At 45.1% G+C, this 21,277-nt stretch overlaps 1 protein-coding gene across 7 annotated transcripts in view; it reads right to left on the reverse strand.

Annotated features, from left to right (window-relative positions):
- The window catches only part of CCDC180 (coiled-coil domain containing 180), a 90,636-nt gene that overhangs the window by 21,014 nt on the left and 48,345 nt on the right, over positions 1–21,277 (reverse strand). For 5 of the 7 annotated variants that reach the window (XM_055117824.2, XM_063594283.1, XM_063594284.1 and 2 more), the window contains 8 exons: positions 16,574–16,800; positions 12,649–12,824; positions 10,849–11,029; positions 9,585–9,731; positions 5,419–5,563; positions 5,124–5,240; positions 2,405–2,503; positions 28–147 (listed from right to left, as the gene is read on the reverse strand). In XM_055117824.2, coding sequence (XP_054973799.1) covers positions 28–147; positions 2,405–2,503; positions 5,124–5,240; positions 5,419–5,563; positions 9,585–9,731; positions 10,849–11,029; positions 12,649–12,824; positions 16,574–16,800 — 1,212 coding nt within the window. The remainder of the gene's footprint in view (positions 1–27; positions 148–2,404; positions 2,504–5,123; positions 5,241–5,418; positions 5,564–9,584; positions 9,732–10,848; positions 11,030–12,648; positions 12,825–16,573; positions 16,801–21,277) is intronic. The other 2 variants (XM_034967842.3, XM_055117826.2) reach the window with 1 other exon arrangement.

Here is a 21,277-nt window from a genome sequence, read left to right on the forward strand (position 1 = left end):
TTCCTGCCACCCTATCCCATTCCTTACGGTAAAGACCAGTTCAGTCATGGACACCCCGTCCAGGCTGCAGTTAAGGTACTGAATCCTCTGGCTCAGTTTTTCTTTCCAAGTTTGGACGAAGCTGAGGAGTTCTTCTGTGGTCACTGTCTGGTGAGAAAAGGGAGGAAGAAAGCCCCAAGGAAGCAGACTGCAGGAGGGTGGGTAGATTCTGTGGGAAGTGCGGGAACAGGGGCTGGGCTGATGAGGATGCCTCTTGGCTTAATGGAGGCTCCTCACATGCAGGGAAGTCCCTTGGGGAGTGGGGAAGGCTGGGCTGGCTCTGCTAGGCAGCCTTCACTTCACAGTGAAGGACAACACACCCTTCACTGATGGGAACATCAGGAGTTCTCTTCCTGGATCTACAGGTTCAACTCTGAGCAAATAACTTAAACTTGCTCAACTTGTTCTCCCCATCTGTAAGATGGGGACACGAAATATTCCCTAGGATCTCCTCTGGCTCTCACATTCTATGTTTAGAAGGAAACATTTGATGCAGGTGGCAAGGGTGTGCAGGAGTGTGTAGGAGAGTGATCTGGCCACCTCCATGGCAATGTCTAACACGCACCCTCTCGGAGCAGCACCCCACAGGTGTGCAGGAATGCGACGGTGAGGATCTTCCCTCTCGCCACACATTCAAGGCATCACTCTTGTCCCCTAATCACCGCTCTGCAGACTGTCCAGCCAGCCTCCTCTGTCAACACAGGAATGCCCGCACACCCATGCTCACATGCTCCTCACCTGACTGGGAGGCTGGGCAAGCCCCTGGCACCCACCCAACACCCTAACAGGAGAGGACAGAGCAGGGGTTGGGAGGCGAGGATGTGAGAGACTGGACGTTTCTGTTCTGGAGAGGTAGAGCTGCCTTAAAGAGCCTGTTGAAGAGTTACAGCTGATTAACCTCATCTTCCCCCTGCTCCTCATTAGGGGGCTCATAAGGGAGATCAGGCAAGTCACAGGCAAAATATAGGAGCCACCCTTCCTCTGCACATCTGCACTGCAGGGCAAGTAATCTCAGTGGATGTGTAGAAACAAGTGCATGCATATACATAACAGGGTTTACAGTGCCTCTGTGCAAAATGAGAATAGTGAGAGGGACATTTATTCTGCAAACTATGCTTTGTGGGTGTTTACGCTTTTTTCAAGAGTCATGCAATAAACTATATAAGAAAAAGCAATAAAGACAGAAAAATAAACATCCTCTCAGTGCTAATAATAGAACTGCAACTCAGAGTCACTGAAATGGTAGAGAAAAGACAGAGAACGGTGAGGAGAAAGCTTCCCACTCCAGAACCTTCAGGCTGGGGTGTCTGGTTCTGGGAGCACCTGGCTGGACTGTTGAGGAATGGTTCCCTGGTGTGGCCTGGGCGACAGGCCAGGGGAGACTGAGTTGAACAAGTTTAAGTCATTTGCCCAGAGTTGAACCCGTAGATCCAGGAAGAGAACTCCCGATGTCCCCCATCATTGAAGGGTGTGCTGTCATTCACTGGGGGACAGAGTCGTGCACTCATGGCAGAAAAAGCAGCACATAGACATCCAGAGACCTGCTCTGAGGATCAGGGCCAGGCGAACGCTTGGAACCACGCTCTCCACAAACTGTTCCAATTCTGACTTTTCATACTTTAAACAGAGAAAACCAGTTTCTGTGCTACGATCAAAAGAAGCAAGTGAGGCCGAATGCGATGGCTCACACCTGTAATCCCAGCACTTTGGGAAGCTGATGCGGGCGGGTCACTTGAGGTCAGGAGTTTTGAGACCAGCCTGGCTAACATGGTGAAACCCTGTCTCTACTAAAAATACAAAAATTAGCCGGGCATGGTGGCAGGTGCCTGTAGTCCCAGCTACTCGGGATGCTGAGGCAGTATAATCACTTGAACCCGGAGGCAGAGGTTGCAGTGAGCTGAGATTGTGCCACTGCACTCCAGCCTGGGTGACAGAGTGAGACTTCGTCTCAAAAAAAAAAAAAAAAAAAAGCAAGTGGAAAGTCAAACAAAAAGTGGTTGTTCAGGGGGCAGGGCCCTGCTTCTGTCATGCATCTAGGACTGAGTTCTCCTTACAGCAAGGGACACCTGGTGACATCCCAAGGGAGTGAGGTCAGAGGAAGCCAGACTCAGGCCTCCCCCATCACTAGACGCTGCTCCATGCTTGCCTGGGAGGGGTTGGAGGTGGAGAACAGTGGCTGCTTTCTCTTTTGTTCCTTTCTTCATTCCATGAAACAGGGGTTAAGTAGGAAGGCTCAGAGATGTCCCCCCACCCCGCCAACCTTGTGCTGGAGAAATCCTATACACACATGTAAATTTATTTCACATTTATGACTTTAGCAGGACATATCTTTATTATTCACATGCAGAATCTATTGAACACTTACGGTTTTCTCTCCCCTGGACTCTTGACAAGTTTTTATCTTGTTCTGAAGCTGTTGCAGAGAGAAATTTAATCCATTTGTTTGCGAATTGGATTTTGCCACCTAGAAAACCAGAGGTTCCGAGATTTTGTTTCTAGAATACATATTGTGATCTGGGAAACATTCTGTGAAACATACCATCTGAGAAACTGATTAAGCACTGAAAAAAATGAAATCAGGGAAAAATATGCAGTTTTACCAGACATTGATACAAATTAAAAAGATTTTTTTCCCCTCTCAAGTAAGTAAGGTTCAAGCAAAATTGGCACCCCAGAGTGTGGTGAGGGAGTTGGGAGGACAGGCTCTGCTTTAGCAGGGCCAAGGCTGTAAAGACTCCCTGGAAAGCTTCGAGAGCCATAGAAAGGTCATGCTCTGACCCAGGACTGTGGCTTCCACGAGGCACCCTAAGGATGCAGTCAGATTGTCCTGGCAAGTGCACAGGCTCTGCTCCAGCAGTGCAGAGCCAAGGCTGTAAAAACTCCCTGGAAAGCTTAGAGAGCCATAGAAAGGTCATGCTCTGACCCAGGACTGTGGCTTCCAGGAGGCGTCCGAAGGATGCAGTCAGACTGTCCTGGCAAGTGCACTTCTCACAGCATCACCTTTCATAACAAGAAGCAAAATTCACCAAATGTTCCTCCAGAAAGGAATGCTTAAGTAAAAATGTCAACACATCCATGACAGAGAAGCCATCAAAATAGTGTCTTTGCAGAATATTTAAAGATTATACAGCTTATAAAACTGGTATAAATAGCAAACAGCCAATTTTGGCATATCCCCATCTTTTCATGTATAGGAAAAAAACTCAAAAAATAAATTGAAATCTTAAACAGGGGTTATGCTATGTGGCAGAATTATGGTTTATTCTCTGTTTTGTATTTGTTCTATATTCCCAGTATTGTCCATGATGGAAATGTATTTTGTTTATCACAGGTGTTAAGATATTTTGAAATGCAACCCCTGTACACTGTGAACAGTCCCCAGATATTAGCTCAGAAAAAAGAATCAGTGCCAGCACCAGCTGGAGGCCCTTTAGGAATATACTCCTCAAACAAGAGTGTGGTGACATGCCCTGCAGCCATGGGCTCTGCTCCCTGGAGCTGCCTCCTGCTCCTTCTGGAATGACTGGAAGCCAGTCCTGAGAGGTTCATCTGGGGCCTCCACCAGAGCCTGCCTTTACTGAGGATTCACTATGCTCCAGGGACTATGTCATGAGTTTAGCACATATCAGCTCCTTTATCGGTGCCATAATATTAGGAATTGCTTTTATGATTCCCATTTCACAGATGGATGAATTAAGTGCTTCCTGGGGTGAAACGGGCAGGAAGCTGGGTCTGGAGTCCCTATCTCAGAGCGTGAGATGCCAGCAAACACTTCTTTTATCGAACTGCACTTGCCACTCCCAAAAGACAAGTCTGTCCTCACCTCGGCTTGTCCTAGTCCTAGTGGGTCCTCAAACATTGTTCCCTGAATGGGCATTGACCTATGCAGATAACCCAGGACCTTCATTTCCAGTGTACCCCAAGTCCCTCCCATCCCACTTCCACTCAGCTCTGGAATCAGAATGTGTCCCTGCTGACATTGTGCCCAGGCCATGATTCTCTCCCCATCAGCCTCGCACTTCTGCCTCACTCCTACCCACCTCCAGCCTTTCTGTGGTCAGCAGCCAGGACCCCCACCCTCGAAGTGCAGCCCTGAGCACACAGCCCCACCCGAACCCTTCCCAGGCCCCCACTGTCTGCCCACTGGTGCTCTCCAACCACAGAGCTCCCCACTCTCCCTCACACTCTTGCAGTCCTGGGCTCCAGCCCCCTGGATTTTCTCCATCATCTCTCCAGAATGCTTCACTCCCCACCGCCTACCTGGCTGGTTCCTACTTCTCCCTCAAGCCTCTGGAATCCCCACTTTCTTAGCCCAGGTTAAGTCCTCTGGCCCCTCAATCCCCACGCAGCCACCTTCTCCTTCTGTTGCACAGATGGCCTGTTTGTGGTTAAGGCCATAAGCTCTGGTGTCGGTCAGACCTGGGTTCACATTTTGACTTTACCCTTTAAGAGCTCTGTGTTCCTACCTAAGTCACTAAAATACTGCCTCAGTTTATCTCTAAAATGGAGATAAAAACAGTACTTGCCTCCTATAGTTCTTGTGAGGACTAACACAGCTAATCAAAATAAGTTGCTTAGCAGGATGCATGGTGCTCAATAACTAGTAAACACTAGCAGTTATTAAGATTTTATTTTTGGCCAGGCGCAGTGGCTCATGTCTGTAATCCCAGCACTTTGGGAGGTTGAGGCAGGAGGATCGCTTGAGCCCAGGAATTCAAGATCAGCCTGGGCAACATAGGGAGACCCCATCTCTACAAAAAATAGAAAAAATTGGCTGGGCATAGTGGCGTGTGCCTATAGTCCCAGCTACTTGTGGGACTGAGGTTGGAGGATCTCTTGAGCCCAGGAAGTTGAGGCTACAGTGAGCTATGTTCACGCCACTGCACTCCAGCCTGAGTGACAAAGCAAGACCCTGTCTGAAAAAAAAAAAAAGAAAGAAAAAAAAGATTGTGTCTGTCTTCCTGGCTGGAGAGCAAGTCCCACACACGGGACAGAGACCACAATGGCCTCCCAGCACCGGGGACAGTGCCTGGTGTGCAGGTGTGTGTGATAAAGATCCTTGATGAAGAATGAATCTATCCTACCTGGCACTTGATTTTCACTTGCAGATTCGTCAGCAACCGCTGGATTTTCTCTATGAAAATAAGGTCCACAGACAGGTTATGGAATTTGCTTTCAAACTTGTTGATGACATCATTGGCCTGTACAGAGAGATAAAGGGTAAAGGACAGGGGCTTAATTTGGACCTTTTGGACTCTGAAGGAGGAGGGGGACAGGCCCAGTGAATGGTTGGATGGAGGGCTTGGCCCTCCCTTCAGAGGGAGTTGAGCAAGGGATACTGTGGAACCGGTTGGCCTGGGGCCTGGTTGGGGGCCCTACCTGGTCCAGGTACTCGTTCTCCATCTTCTCCATGTTGAGCATGATGACACTTTCAACCAACTCTATCCGGGCAGCTTCCTTCTCCAGTCGGGAACACAGTGAATTGATTTCTTTAGGAGAAAAGTTGCCTCCCTCTGAAAACAATCTGAAAATAATCAAAGAGAAATAAAAGCCACAGATCAGACCTAAGCGTTCTCATCTATCCCAAATACTGTGGCTGACACACACTTTTAATCTAGGCTTCCGGTTAGAGTTCAAGATGTGGGAAAACGAACACAGATAGCTTAAGGACAGGAGTAGGATTCATAAATAGTGCAGAATTTCCATTTTTGTCAGTTCATCAGGTTGGAGACTCTAACAGACCCAACTGAAACAAAATTCGAAATAAAAATAGCTTTCTTGGAACTGTATAAAGGTAAGAATTCCACATGAACTTGCCAGGCACAGTGGCTCATGTCTGTAATCCCAGAAGTTTGGGAGGCTGAGGCAGGAAAATCACTTGAGGCCAGGAGTTCAAGATTAGCCTGGGCAGCATGACCCTGTCTCTAAAAAAGTAAAAAAAATTAGCCAGGTGTGGTGGCATGTGCCTGTGATTCCAGCTACTTGGGAGGCTGAGATGGAAGGATTTCTTAAGCCTAGGAGGGAGAGGTTGCAGTGAGCCGAGATTGCGCCACTGCACTCCAGCCTGGCTGACAGAGTAAGATTCTACCTCAAAAAAAAAAAAAAAAAAAAAAAAAAGAATTCCAGATGAAGTGAAACTAGAAGAGGAGCTTGGAATGTGGGCAGCACCAGAAGCCAAGACTTTGCTTGCACCAGAGACTTGGAGGTTCAGTCTTGATGACTGCACAGGTGAAGGGATAGCCTAGAGCTGGATCCAGAGGACAACATTTGCATTGTAAGACTGAGGAAGAAACGAACCCCACCAGATACCAGGACTCTTGCCTGTCTAGATCCAAGGGCAAAGAGGAAAGAAGATCTCTGTCCCCTGAAAATTCATCACACAAACTAGACTTCACATACATTTACAAAATGAATTCATGTTCTCTGGAGTGACCCAAAAAACCTCAAGCAGAGAATTCTAATTGGTCCTGGGTAGGTAGTGCTCCCTGGTTACCCAGCAGAAACAAATAAGGATTCTCTCTGAAGGAATGCAATGTCCAGTCCAGGCCTCAAAGAATGCTACCCATAAAGTCCCAAGGAAAATGAGTGACTCGTAGTTTTAAAAATTGATAAGGAATCAAGATACAAGATACCATGCATGAGAAACAGTAAAACAATAGAGAACAGAAACAGACCTCCCAAAAACCATTAGATATTAGAAATATCAGATATAGACTATAAAATAACTAGGCTTAAGATGTTTAAAGGAATAAAAAGTAAGCTTCAAAATATGAACAAGGAGCAGGCAGTTTTGAAAAAGTATCAAATATAATTATAAATGGGCAGAGAGTAGTGGCTCACACCTGTAATCCCAGCACTTTGGGAGGCCGAGGCGGGTGGATCACTTGAGGTCAGGAGTTCAAGACCAGCCTGGCCACTATGGTGAAACCGTGTCTCTACTAAAAATACAAAAATTAGCTGGGCATCGTGGCACATGCCTCTAGTCCCAGCTACTCGGGATGCTGAGGCAGGACAATCGCTCGAACCCAGGAGGTGGAGGTTGCAGTAAGTGGAGACAGTGCCACTGCATTCCAGCCTGGGTGAGAGAGCAAGACTCTGTCTCAAATATATATATGCGTATATATGTGTGTATATATATATATGTGTATATGTGTGTATATATATATACATACGTATATGTATATATCTACAAATGGAAACTATAATAATTAAAATTGAAAACTCAATGAATAGATTTGCAGAAGGTTCAACACAGTTACAGAGTGAATCAGTGACTAGGAAGAATAATATAAAGAAATTAGCTAGAATGAAGCTAAAATATACAAGACATGCAGAGATAAGCAAGGTAGAGATGATTAACATGTCAAATTATAGTTCTAGTTTTTGCTACTTTCCAAATTTTCTTTAAAAATTCTATTTTTATAATCAGAAAAATCTTAATAATATTTAAAACAAATGCAAGCTTTGCAGATACTGACATGGAAGGTGCCCACTCTTGGGGCTCAGAAAATGAAACCAAAAATGTGCTGCTTTGAACTTCAAACTGAGAGTACCTGGGGAGCAGCAAATGCAGGGAAGAGCTTTCTCTAAAGTTCACCTGTCTACCTAAAGGCTGGATCCTCCAGAAGATATTCAACTGTTGTGAATCCCTTCCCCAGATATCTCATCAACCAGGAGAAACTGATGCATAGTTGTAGGAAGGAAGACTGGAGTTGACACCACACCCAGAGCCCAGACAGAATTGGTCCCAGGCTATTGTCTGTTCTTTGGGTCCATTAATCTCCCCTAAACATCATTTACCCTTCCTCTAAAATGTCCTACATCTCCCATTTCTCACTCTCTTATGAAGAGGCTATTTAAGCTTCAACCACCTGGTCTTTGTTTGAGTTTCAAACTTTGTGTGACACCTACACACTTGCATGTTAATAAATTGGTTTCCCGTTGATCTGTTTATCGTCTTTATTGTTTGTTGTTGTTGTTGTTGTTTTGAGATGGAATCTCACTCTGTCTCCCAGGCTGGAGTGCAGTGGTGTGATCTCAGCTCACGGCAACCTCCGCCTCCCAGGTTCAAGCAATTCTCCTTCCTCAGCCTCCCAAGTACCTGGGATTACAGGCATCTGCCACCATGCCCAGCTAATTTTTGTATTTTTAGTAGAGACGGGGTTTCTCCATGTTGGCAAGGCTACTCTCGAACTCCTGACCTCAGGTGATCCGCCCGCCTCAGAATCCCAAAATGCTGGGATTACAGGCATGAACCACTGTGCCTGGCCTTGTTTTATTGGCTCAAATTGTTGAAACTTCAGGGGTGGAAAGGAGGTTCCTTTACTCCCTACATCACCATGATTTGGTGATGCTGGTAGTGGGGGGCTGTGGGTCAGCATGTATACTAGGATTCCATTTCTGTACAAAACTAACAATTTTTTGCTCATGTATACATAAGTACAGGCACATAGAAAATATATTTTTGGAGGGCTTCCACTTTGTACTTTATATACAATCTGTGTTTGATTATGCTCTAATGATCAAAAGATTTGTGATTTTTAAAATAGCATAAGCCTTAAAAAATAAATATAGCCTTTCAAAAATGTCAAAGACTAAATCTAGGATTACTTTCATCCAGGATTAAGATTGCAGGGGTAAAAATAAGGGGAAAGAATGGCCAATAAACACATGGAAAGGTTAACAGCATTAATCGTCAGGGAAATGCAAATCAAAACCACAACATAGAAACACCTCACGCCCATTAACAGGTCTATTATAAAAAACAAAAAACACCAGAAAGTACAAGCGTTGGTGATAATGTAGAGAAACTGGAACCCTTGTGCATTGCTGGTGAGAATGAACATGGCGCAGCTGCTGTGGAAACAGTATGATGGTTCCTCTCAAAGTTAAACATAGAATTACCATTTAATCCAGCAATTCCACTTCTAGGAAATACCCAAAATAACTAAAACCAGGACCTTGAACAGGTATTTGTACACCAATGTTCCTACCACCATTATTCACAATAGCCAAAAGATGGAAACAACCCAAATGCCCATCAAAGATGAATGGGTAAACAAAATGTGATATATACACACAATGGAACATTATTCAGCCTTAAAAAGGAATGATTTTGTGACACATGATACATGATACATGGATGAACCTTGAAGATATTATGCTAAATGAAATGAGCCAGACAAGAAAAGGACAAATATATGATTCCACTTATATGAAGTACCTAGAGGTTTCAAATTCATAGAAACTGAAAGGAGGATGGTGGTTGCCAGGGGCCATGGGGAAGGAGGAATGGGGAGTTCTTGTTTAATGGTACAGAGTTTCAGTTTGGGAAGATGAAAAAGTTCTGGTGACCAGTGGTGGTGATGGTAGCACAACAACCAGGATATCCTTAATGCCACTGATCTGTGCACCTAAAAATGGTTAAGATGTTAAGTTTGATGTTACGTTTATTTTGTCAAAACTAAAAATTAAGGGGGAAACAAGACCACATCTCAATAGAGAAACTCAGGTGGCCTGAAGAGGCCCTGGACACTGGCTCCCACCTGCAGTGTTTGATGAACTCAATATTTGAGTAGCGGAGTTTGCCCAGACTCTCCTCCAAGTACTGCCGGAAGCTGCGCAGGGACACCTGGGTGACATCAACATAGCTAAGCAACTCCTGGTGCAGTGTGTTGCTGAGAGTGACCAGCCTGTGGGAGACAGAGGAGGAACAGGACAGTGATGGGGGACAACCCTGGGGGACAAGGGAGGGGCAGGTGGTGATGGTGATCAGCCTGAGGGACAAGGGAGGGGCCGGTCATGATAATGACCAGCCTGGGGACACAGGAGGGACAGGTGGTGATGGTGAGGATCCTGGGGACATGGGAGGGGCAGGTGGTGATAGGTGACCTTCCTGGGGGCACAACGCTGATGGGTGACCAGTTTGGGGGGCATGAGAGGGGAGGGTGGTGACCTGGGCCTGAAAGGAGGACAACCTGGGAGTCTATTTGGGCTCCACAAGCAGTGCCCAGGTGCACAGCTTCTCTGGGTAGCAAAGGCGGCAGTAGAAGGAAGTTCAAAATTCCAGTGTCTGCAGGACACATTCTGGGTGTGCTGGATCAGAGCACATCAAATTGGTGAAAGAATCCCAGAAGATCCTACTGGATCTTTGTCTCTGCTCCAATGGGCTGTGTCTGACCCCCAGCAAGGTGGCTCCTGCACCCATGATACCCCAAAAGAGTGCCCTGCGAGTGTCCTCTTTACAACCAAGTCCACCAGAAACAGCTGTCCCTCATGTGCCTGATGGCTGCGTAGACACTTGCCAGTCTCCTCCCTGTGACCTGCCTGAGGCCTCCATCTCATAACCCAAATGGCCTCTCTGGAGCCCCTTGCTCTGCCCTGAGAACACTCCTACACTGAGCTGGGCCAGTGCTCTTTCACTGATTGTGGAATTCAACCCTCTCCCATCTTTCTCCATTCAGGGCTCCTCTGAGTTCATCTTCAATGCTGCCTCCTGCAGGAAGCCCTCCCTGATTTTTCCTGAGGGGAAGTGGTCTTCCCCACCACTGATATTTCATAGCACATGGTGTGCACCCTTGCATGCTGCCTGTGCATATACTTTGCTCTCTGGCTGCTCACTCCCTGCCCTCCCAAGCAATATTCCACACAGAGTTTGACTTGACTCTCTTGAAGAGTTTAACTCAAAAGAAGGCTCTGGAGGTGCCTTCTGCTTTTGTGTCTACAGGGAGGGGGGCTCCTTTGAAAGCAGCAGCCGAACTGGGATTCCAGAGCCACATGGCTGGGGTGGAGACTCCCAGGACCCCTTACTTTTGGCTCCTGGTGGCATTCAAGAAGATGTGCTCCATGTCATAGATCTTAAGGCGGAAGTTTTTGCTCCTCACGTTTTGCTCTTCTTGGAACTGGCAGAACATCAGCCGCTTCTTCTTCAGCGTCTCGGTCACCCCAGCACAGTGGCTGTCCAACCGCTCTTGATGAAGCAAAAGCTCGGCTGAAAAAGGATTAAGAGAGCTGGGGCCCCGGGGACCCGATTCACCTCAGCACATTGCTTTCCTGGAACAAGGCCCGCCTGCTGCCTCTTCCAGGCCAGCTGCAGAACAGGAACGATTCAGGTCAAGGCCCCTTGTCCTGCCCCTGTTGCCTTCATCAGGGCTTGGGCTGGAGAGGAGGCCTGGCCATGAGCAGGGAGCTCCTGTTTGTGGAGACACCCTGCCCGGAGCAGAGGGAACACAGCCAGGAAGATGGAGAGTCTGGGAAGCAGCTGAGTAGCAGGCAGGATGGGCAGGGGGTGTTGGGGAGGGCTGAGATCTAGGTGAGAGGGTCTGGTGGGTAACAGCAAGTACAGCACTGAGCAGTCTGAGTTTGCTCCTTAACATCAGCGGATACTTATGTCCAGTGAGCCTGAATTCCAACTGTCTTCCAAGGTGGAGTGGCAAGAACAAGGACTGGGCTTCCAGAGCTCCATCATGGGCCTTTAAATGAGCAGAGAGTCCCTAGACCCCCCCGACCCCGACCACCTCCCATCTGATCCCACTATCATCTGAAGTGGTGGAAGTGCTGTGGTCTCAACTCTGCCAAAAATGAATGGTGAGATGCTGGGACTTTGCTTCTCTGGCCTTGTTTTCCACACTGTGTATTGGGTCAGGGGCCGTGGCAAGGAAAGGGAGCCAGCCTTCAGGGAGCTTTTACTCAGTGCACATAGAATCCTTTTTATTCCTCAGTGCATTTAGCACACACATTTTCCAGATGAGAACAATGAGGTTCCAAATGCCACACAAGTTGCCTGAGCCCACAAACGCTGGGATTCAAGGCCAGTTGTCAACTTGCACAACTCTTTCCCTGCTCCAGGAATAGGAGTTTGCATGGGTTAGTGATGGGGCTCTCTGATAGCTCTAAAGGGCTTTGAAGGAGTTGGAGTATAATTTGGGTGAAAAACCAACAGAGGTCATTGAAGGATCCTACTGAAAACATGCCCCCCCGCCCCGCATTAACAGAGTCCACCACATAGGTGTGAAATGCATGTATTTTTAAGTATGATAAATGATAAAGTAGAAATAATGGCTACCACTTTTGGAGGCTGTATCTTGTACAAGGTGCTCATGATTCCTTACTATACCATTTTAAAAGGGTTTATCACCACCTCCTTAAACACTTCTATCAACCCCTTCTGCAGGTGAGAGAGGAGTCAGAGAGGTCAGGTAACCTGTATAGGGTCACACGGTCACAGGAGTTGAAACTGAGAGCTTCAACTCCCTGAGCTATGAGCTTGCCTCTAGAACATCCACCATGCAGGTGTGTATCTGACAGGTGTATGAGCAGATCTGGGTTCCAAGAGCTAAAACAGTACAACACTCTTTGTTTTCAACTATAACACCCTCTTGAGAAAAAAATGGAAATGAGAAAAAAATCTCACAGAAGGATTCTGAGTACTACCTTTTTCTGCAAGCCTCAGAGGTGCGAACCCTCATGTACATCTTCCATGGTGTGATGAGAACATGCTAAACATTGCATGGTACAAACTGGGGCAGCTAATGAACATGGAGCCGCGGTGGAGCAGACGCTGAAGGAGTGGCTGCGGGCAGGGCAGACATTCCCAGGCAGCATCTGTACCTGCCCTGACGTTGTGGATGTCTTTTTCAATCTGCTGGGCTCTTGGCTGGTGCAGGTGCAGATGCAGCTCCAGTTCTGAATCCAGCTCATTGATTTTGGTGGCCACGGTGACCCGGGTGTTGAGGGAACACTGGTCAAACCACTTCTCAAGGTGCTCGAAGAAGCCAGCTCGAAGTCTGAGGGAGAGACCAGCCAGGGTCAGCCCTGCCAGCAATCATGACCCATGAGAGGTCTTTCCATATGGAGACCCAAAGTGCTTCCCCCTTTCACTCATTCTTCATTTCATTTCCCAGCTACATTGCATTTCATTGTGTAAATGGACCATTACTCTTTTAACCATACCACTGCTGGAGGACATTATGTATGTCAGATGTAGAATTGTTTCTTTGGATAAATGACCTTGAACTGGAATTGCTGAATCAAAGGTTAAAATACATTTGTGGTTTTGGCAGATATGGCCAAACTGTTTTCCACTAGAAGGCAATTTGTATTCTTATCAGCAATGTTCCTATTTCTCCACAGTCTCAGAGTGTATTGTCAGACGTCTAAATTTGACAATTTTGTCATATTATGATTGAGACTGAGCATATTTTCATGTGCTTAAGATTATTTAGGCTGGGCACTGTGGCTCATGCCTATGATCCCAGCACTTTGGGAGACGGAAGCAGGAGGATTGCTTGAACCTAGGAGTTCGAGACCAGCCTGGGCAACATGGTGAGACCCCCATCTCTATAAAATATTTTAAAAATTAGCTGGTCATGGTGACATACGCCTATGGTCCCATCTACTCAGGAGGTTAAGGCTGCAGTGAGTCATGCCACTGCACTCCAGCCTGGGTGACAGTGAAACCTTGCCTCAAAAAACCCCAAGAGTATTTAATTTCTCTTTCTGTGTACTGTCCATGAATGTCTTTTGCCCATTTCTCTGTTGTGAATAGCTGTTCTTTTTTTACAAATCAATTTCTAGGAGCTCTTCATATACTAGGGACATGAAGGTCATTGACTTTGATGTGAGTTGCAAATGTTGCTTCTCAGCTTATCATTTCTTCCTTTTAAAAATGTATGGTACTTTTTTGGCCATGTACTGTTAAGATGTCAGTTTCCAAAAACTGATCTATAGATTCAATGCAATAACAAGAAACAACATCGCAGCAGATGTCTTATGGAAACTTGAGCTAATTTTAAAAATTATGTAGAAATACAAAGAGCCAAGAATAATGGAGGGAGAAGACTAAAGGTGGAGGACTTACACTATCAGATATTAAGGCTTAATGTAAAGCTGTAGTAATAAAGCAGCGTGAAGTCATTGGATAGACACATAGAGAACTAGAAAAGACACGTCGCAGAGCAGTGGGGGAGAGAAGAGTCTCCTCATTAAGTGACCCAGGATCAACTGGTTATCTGTATGGGAAAGAAGTGAATCTTGACCCCTATTTCACACTGTAAACAAAAAATCAGTTCCAGGTGGATTTTAGATGTTAATATGGAAGTTGAAAACAATAACATTTTAAATATATAACTTCGGAGAACATCTCCATGTCCTTGGGGGTAAGGCACAAAGTAAATTAACCCTAATTTAAAAATTGATGAATTGGACCTTATTAGAAATAAGAACTTCTGTTCATTAAAAGATATACCTTGAAAGAGTTTAAAAAGGCAAGTGCAGAGAGGGGATGAACATTTGCCATTTATTTATCTGACAAAGCCTTATATAGAATATATAATTTAATTTTTTTTTGAGACGGAGTTTCACTCTGTCTCCCAGTCGGGAGTGCAGCAGCACTCTCTTGGTTCACTGTAACCTCCGCCTCCTGGGTTCAGGCAATTCTCCTGCTTCAGCCTCTTGAGTAGCTGGAATTACAGGCACACACCACCATGCCCGGCTATAGAATATATAATTAATTCCCATAAATTAATTTAAAAAAAGACAGAAAATCGACCAGAAAAATAATAGGCAAAAGATTTTGCTAGGCATTTCCCAAAAAGATAACCAAATGGCCCAATGAGTATTTTTAAAGGTATACAATATCATATTCATCAGGAGAATACATATTAAAACCACAATGAAACACCACTATAACTATATCAGAACAGCTAAAATAAAAACCACTGACAATACCACTGACGTTGTGGAGCAATTGAAGTTCTCATATGCTGTTATAAACTGTAAAACTGTTAAAAACCACTTTTGAAAACTCCTTGTAGTATCTTTCGGCTGTATCTCCTAAAGACGGATATGGACACACACACTCTGTGAGTCAACAGTTCCACTCTTAGTTCTATATGTAACAGAAACATGTACATATATTCACCAGAAGACTTGTACAAGAATGTTCAGAGCAACATTATTGGTATATCCCCAAATTGGAAAGACCAAATGTGTATCAGTAAAATGGATTAATAAAATGGATAATATTTTTTTATAACGGGATACTATACAGAAATAAAAACTGAACCCTAGCCACATTCAATAATATATACGTCTCATAAACATAATAAAAGAGTGAGTTCTGTATGACTTAATTTAGATAAAGTAAAAAAATAAGCAAAATAAACTCAGAAGTTATAATATTTGTTATCTTTGGGGAAGAGAGAGTGGTGACTTGGGATGGGTACACTTGAGGGCTGGTAATGGTTCTATTTCTTGTGGGCTTTGGGTATCAACTGTGTCATATTTGGGCAATTCGTTGAGCTATACACTTATGATTTTCATACTTTTATGAATGCATGTTATCCTTCAGTATACAAACCCAATCAGTTGGACAGATAATTTTTTTTCTGGTTAGTCATAAGGCAGATAGCATAGTGGTTGGTGCAAGATTCTGGAGTTACAGGGTCTGTCTGGATTCATATCTTGGATCAAACTGCTTCCTGTCCTGGAGATCTAGGCCAAATGACTAACTCTCTGAGCCTCAGTTTCTTCATCTGTAAAATGGAGTTAAGTATGGTAACTCTCTCACAGTTATTAAGGGGATTAAATACACTCAGTAAATAATAGCTCCTGTGATAGTCCTTGCTGGCCTTTGTCCTATCTGCTATGGAGAGGGCAGATGATGGCCTCTGGTAGAGGAAGGAGAGGGATGATGTTTGAGTCAAGAGACATTTCCAAGGTGAGATGCTGCTCAGGTGTAGGAGAAAGAGCCCAAAGGCCTGATTGCACTCCTTTCATTCCTTGTCTCCAGCCTCCTGCCCATGTTACATACAGGAGGTGAATGAACCAGGAGATCTCTAGCTGATGAGCCCTCCTATGACATTGTAGAGGCAGGAGGACAATGAGAATGCCATCCAAAAGGCAAACACAAATGTCCACATTTGATCCAAACTCAAACACAAAGGCCCAGAAACTTGGGAGTTAGGGGAAGTAAATTCTCAGTGGTGGGATTATGGGTCATTTCTCTATTCTTCATTGTTCTTACATTTTCTGCAAAAAAACTCTTTGGTAGCATCTTTTGGTCATGTCTTCTAGCGATGGACATGGATATACTCTATGAGTGGACAGTTCCATTCTTATATTTTGCACATACTGAGTACAAAATACCATACATCAGATATTTATATTTATGGTGTATATCTATAGAATTAAAATAGAAAAAGAAAAGAAGCCTATGATTACAGATGTACCAGGAACTAGAACCCAAAAGTATCTGTCAGGGAAAACACTGTATCTTATCTCCAAGGCCCAAGCCAGCAGAGAGCCTCCTGAGGTGGGTGCAGGGGGTCACTCTCACAGAAGATATCTGTGACTGCAAATAATTCCTGGATTTTGCCATTTTTTATTGTGTTTCTCACCCCTACCTTCCTTCAGTTACCTACATTTTTTTCTTTATCCAACTGATACCAGTCCAATCCTTTTTTTTTTTTTAATATTTCACCTTGTTTACAAAACTCAGAACATCAGGATGAGAATAAAATAGTTTTTTACTCACTGTTTCTTAATTTCTAAAATTAGTCTCGATGGAATTGTCACTTGTTCTATGAACTTGGCACTGGAAGTGTCGTTGATGAACATGGCTGAGAAGGTGGAATGGGACTTCCTGCAATGCTCTTCTTCTTCCAGGGGTACAAAGACAAAATAAGTGTTTCCACTGGAGATTGTGAAGGACTCCATGTCCTCATAGCATATCTCCTCTAGACCCTCTTCCTTGTCTTCTTCCTAAGCAGGCAACAACACTAAAGTTGACTTGATATCATCAAATGGACTTGGGAATGCCAACCACAGGTTCCTTGATATCAGAGGTTGTAAACCAAATTTTGGGCCAAGATTATGGGCCGAATCTTGCCTAGGTTTTTTCGCCCCCCACACAGTGCTTTTAAAATTGGGAAGTTCTACACAAAAATATGGGTTTCTAATTTCTCTTAAAACATCAGAAAATATGTCAATTCTGAGCCTGCATTCCCACATGGCATCTTTAGTTGGAGCTGAGTAATGCCTGCACCAGTCTTCATCATTTGTCATTATTTTACACTTGGTCTCCAGCCCTCTTTTCTATTACATACCTGTGGGCATTTGAGTTTGGGATTCCTGCTCAAAAAGAAGTCTACAATTTTTCCACAGCAATATACAAAATGATTCTTCTGCAATTCTATGATTATGAAATTCAACTTATTGTTCTGTGATTTTGAATATGTTTTGAGGACAAGATTTATTTTATGAGAGTTACTTCCCTGCACTCAAAGGAGAGCTCTGTCTGCCAGCTTGAATATGGAGCTTTTGAGAATAGGAAAAGAGAAGAAATAAACAGACCAAGGTGAAGCAAGAGAGTTTAAGTTGATCTATTCAATAAAGAGGAATTGAGAAGGAGAGAGAACCAGGGAGGCATAAGGAAAGCCATACAGTTGAAGGTTGAAGAGTGACTTTAGAATAGGTTGCAGGGATATGAGGAGAGGAAAATGAATTTTAGAAAGCATTGCTGTGGCTGGGTGCAGTAGCTTACACCAGTAATACCAGCACTTTGAGAGGCTGAGGCAGTGGATCACTTGAGGTCAAGAGTTCAAGACCAGCCTGGGCAACATGGTGAAACCCTGTCTCTACTAAAAATACAAAAATTAGAGGTCTGTTCCAAGATGGTTGAATAGGATTGGGAGGCTGAGGCGGCAGATCATTTGAGGTCATGAGTTCGAGACCAGCCTGGGAAACATGGTGAAACCCTGTCTCTACTAAAAATACAAAAATTAGAGGTCCATTCCAAGATGGCCAAGTAGGAACAGCTCCGGTCTGCAGCTCCCAGCATGATCAACGCAGAAGATGGGTGATTTTTGCATTTCCAACTGAGGTACCTGGTTCACCTCATTGGGACTAGTTGGAAAGTGGGTGCAGCCCATGGAGGGCGAGCCGAAGAAGGGCGGGGCATCGCCTCACTCGGGAAGCGCAAGGGGTCGGGGGATTTCCCTTTCCTAGCCAAGGGAAGCCATGACAGACTGTACCAGGAAAATCAGAACACTGCCACCTAAACACTGTGCTTTTCCAAAAGTCTTGGCAAATGGCACACGAGGAGATTATATCCTGCACCTGGCTCAGCAGGTCCCATGCCCACGGAGCCTTGCTCACTGCTAGTCTGAGATCGAACTGTGAGGCGGCAAGCCTGGCTGGGGGAGGGGCATCCACCATTGTTGAGGATTGAGTAGGTAAACAAAGCAGCCAGGAAGCTTGAACTGGGTGGAGCCCACCTCAGCTCAACGAGGCCCACCTGCCTCTGCAGACTCCATCTCTGGGGGCAGGGCATAGCTGAACAAAAGGCAGCAGAAACTTCTGCAGACTTAAATGTCCCTGTCAGACAGCTCTGAAGACAGCAGTGGTTCTCCCAGTACAGTGTTTGAGCTCCGAGAATGGACAGACCGCCTCCTCAAGTGGGTCCCTGACACCCGTGTAGCCTAATTTGGAGACACCTCCTAGTAGGGGCCGACTGACACCTCATACAGCCAGGTGCCCCTCTGAGATGAAGCTTCCAGAGGAAGGATCAGGCAGCAATATTTGCTGTTCTGCAGCCTCTGCTGGTGAAACCCAGGCAAACAGGGTCTGGAGTGGACCTCCAGCAAACTCCAACAGACCTGCAGCTGAGGGACCTGACTATTAGAAGGAAAACTAACAAACAGAAAGGAATAGCATCAACATCAACTGTAGGGTCCAGCCCCACAGGGTCGGTGGGTCTCTCCCCGTGTGCGGAGAGGAGAGAGTGTAGAAATAAAGACACAAGACAAAGAGATAAAAGAAAAGGCAGCTGGGCCCAGGGGACCACTACCACCAATGTGCAGAGACCAGTAGTGGCCCCGAATGTCTGGCTGCACAGTTATTTATTGGATACAAAGCAAAAGGGGCAGGGTAAAGAGTGTGAGTCATCTCCAATGATGGGTAAGGTCACGTGGGTCACGTGTCCCCTGGACAGGGGGCCCTTCCCTGCCTGGCAGCCGAGGCAGAGAGAGACAGGAGACAAAGAGAAAGACAGCTTACACCATTATTTCTGCATATCAGAGACTTTTAGTACTTTCACTAATTTACTACTGCTATCTAGAAGGCAGAACCAGGTGTACAGGATGGAACATGAAGGCGGACTAGGAGCGTGATCACTGAAGCACAGCATCACAGGGAGATGGTTAGGCCTCCGGATAACTGCGGGCAAGCCTGTCTAATGTCAGGCCCTCCACAAGAGGAGGAAACTCCCCCGGGGAAACTCTAAACTCCCCCGGGGAAAGGGAGACTCCCTTTCCTGGTCTGCTAAGTAGCGGGTGTTGTCCCTTGACACTTTTCGCTACCGCTAGACCATGGTCCGCCTGGCAACAGGCGTCTTCCCAGATGCTGGCGTCACCCCTAGACCAAGGAGCCCTTCTGGTGGCCCTGTCTGCGCATAACAGAAGGCTTGCAATCTTGTCTTCTGGTCACTTTGCACTGTGTCCCCTCAGCTCCTATCTCTGTATGGCCTGGTTTTTCCAGGTTATGATTATAGAGCGAGGATTATTATAATATTGGGATAAAGAGTAATTGCTACAAACTAATGATTAATGATATTCATATATAATCATATCTAAGATCCATATCTGGCATAACTATTCTTGTTTTATATTTTATTATACTGGAACAGCTCGTGTCCTCGGTCTCTCGCCTCGGCACCTGGGTGGCTTGCCGCCCACAATCAACAAAAAGGACATCCACACCAAAACCCCATCTGTAGGTCACCATCATCAAAGACCAAAGGTAGATAAAAACCACAAAGATGGGGAGAAACCAGAGCAGAAAAGCTGAAAATTCTAAAAACCAGAGTGCCCCTTCTCCTCCAAAGGATCACAGCTCCTCACCAGCAACAGAACAAAGCAGGATGGAGAATGACTTTTGACGACTTGACAGAAGTAGGCTTCAGAAAGTTGGTAATAACAAAATTCTCCGAGCTAAAGGAGGATGTTCGAACCTAATGCAAGGAAGCTAAAAACCTTGAAAAAAGATTAGACGAATGGCTAACTAGAATAAACAGTGTAGAGAAGATCTTAAATGACCTGGTGGAGCTGAAAACCATTGCACAAGAACTACGTGACGCATGCGCAAGCTTCAGTAGCCAATTCAATCAAGTGGAAGAAAGGGTATCAGTGATTGAAGGTCAAATTAATGAAATGAAGCAAGAAGAGAAGTTTAGAGAAAAAAGAGTAAAAAGAAACAAACAAAACCTCCAAGAAATATGGGTCTATGTGAAAAGACCAAGTCAATGTTTGACTGGTGTACCTGAAAGTGACGGGCAGAATGGAACCAAGCTGGAAAACACTCTGCAGGATATTATCCAGGAGAACTTCCCCAACCTAGTAAGGCAGGCCAACATTCAAATTCAGGAAATACAGAGAACACCACAAAGATACTCCTCGAGAAGAACAATCCCAAGACACATAATTGTCAGATGCACCAAGGTTGAAATGAAGGAAAAAATGCCAAGAGCAGCCAGAGAGAAAGGTCGGGTTACCCACAACGGGAAGCCCATCAGACTAACAGCGGATCTCTCAGCAGAAACCCTGCAAGCCAGAAGAGAGTGGGGGCCAATATTCAATATTCTTAAAGAAAAGAATTTTCAACCCAGAATTTCATATCCAGCCAAACTAAGCTTCATAAGTGAAGGAGAAATAAAATCTTTTACAGACAAGCAAATGCTGAGAGATTTTGTCACCACCAGGCCTGCCTTACAAGAGCTCCTGAAGGAAGCACTAAAATGGAAAGGAACAACCAGTACCAGCCACTGCAAAAACATGCCAAATTGTAAAGACCATCAATGCTAGGAAGAAACTGCATCAACTAATGGGCAAAATAACCAGCTAACATCATAATTACAGGATCAAATTCACACATAACAATATTAACCTTAAATGTAAATGGGCTAAATGCCCCAATTAAAAGACACAGACTCGCAAATTGAATAAAGAGTCAAGACCCATCAGTGTGCTCTATTCAGGAGACCTATCTCACGTGCAGAGACACACATAGGCTCAAAATAAAGGAATGGAGGAAGACTTCCAAGCAAATGGAAAGCAAAAAAAAAGCAGGGGTTACAATCCTAGTCTCTGATAAAACAGACTTTAAACCAACAAAGATCAAAAGAGACAAAGAAGGCCATTACATAATGGTAAAGGGATCAATTCAACAAGAAGAGCTAACTATC

This window comes from Pan paniscus, chromosome 11 (genome assembly GCF_029289425.2).
Source record: "Pan paniscus chromosome 11, NHGRI_mPanPan1-v2.0_pri, whole genome shotgun sequence".
Taxonomy (NCBI): domain Eukaryota; kingdom Metazoa; phylum Chordata; class Mammalia; order Primates; family Hominidae; genus Pan; species Pan paniscus.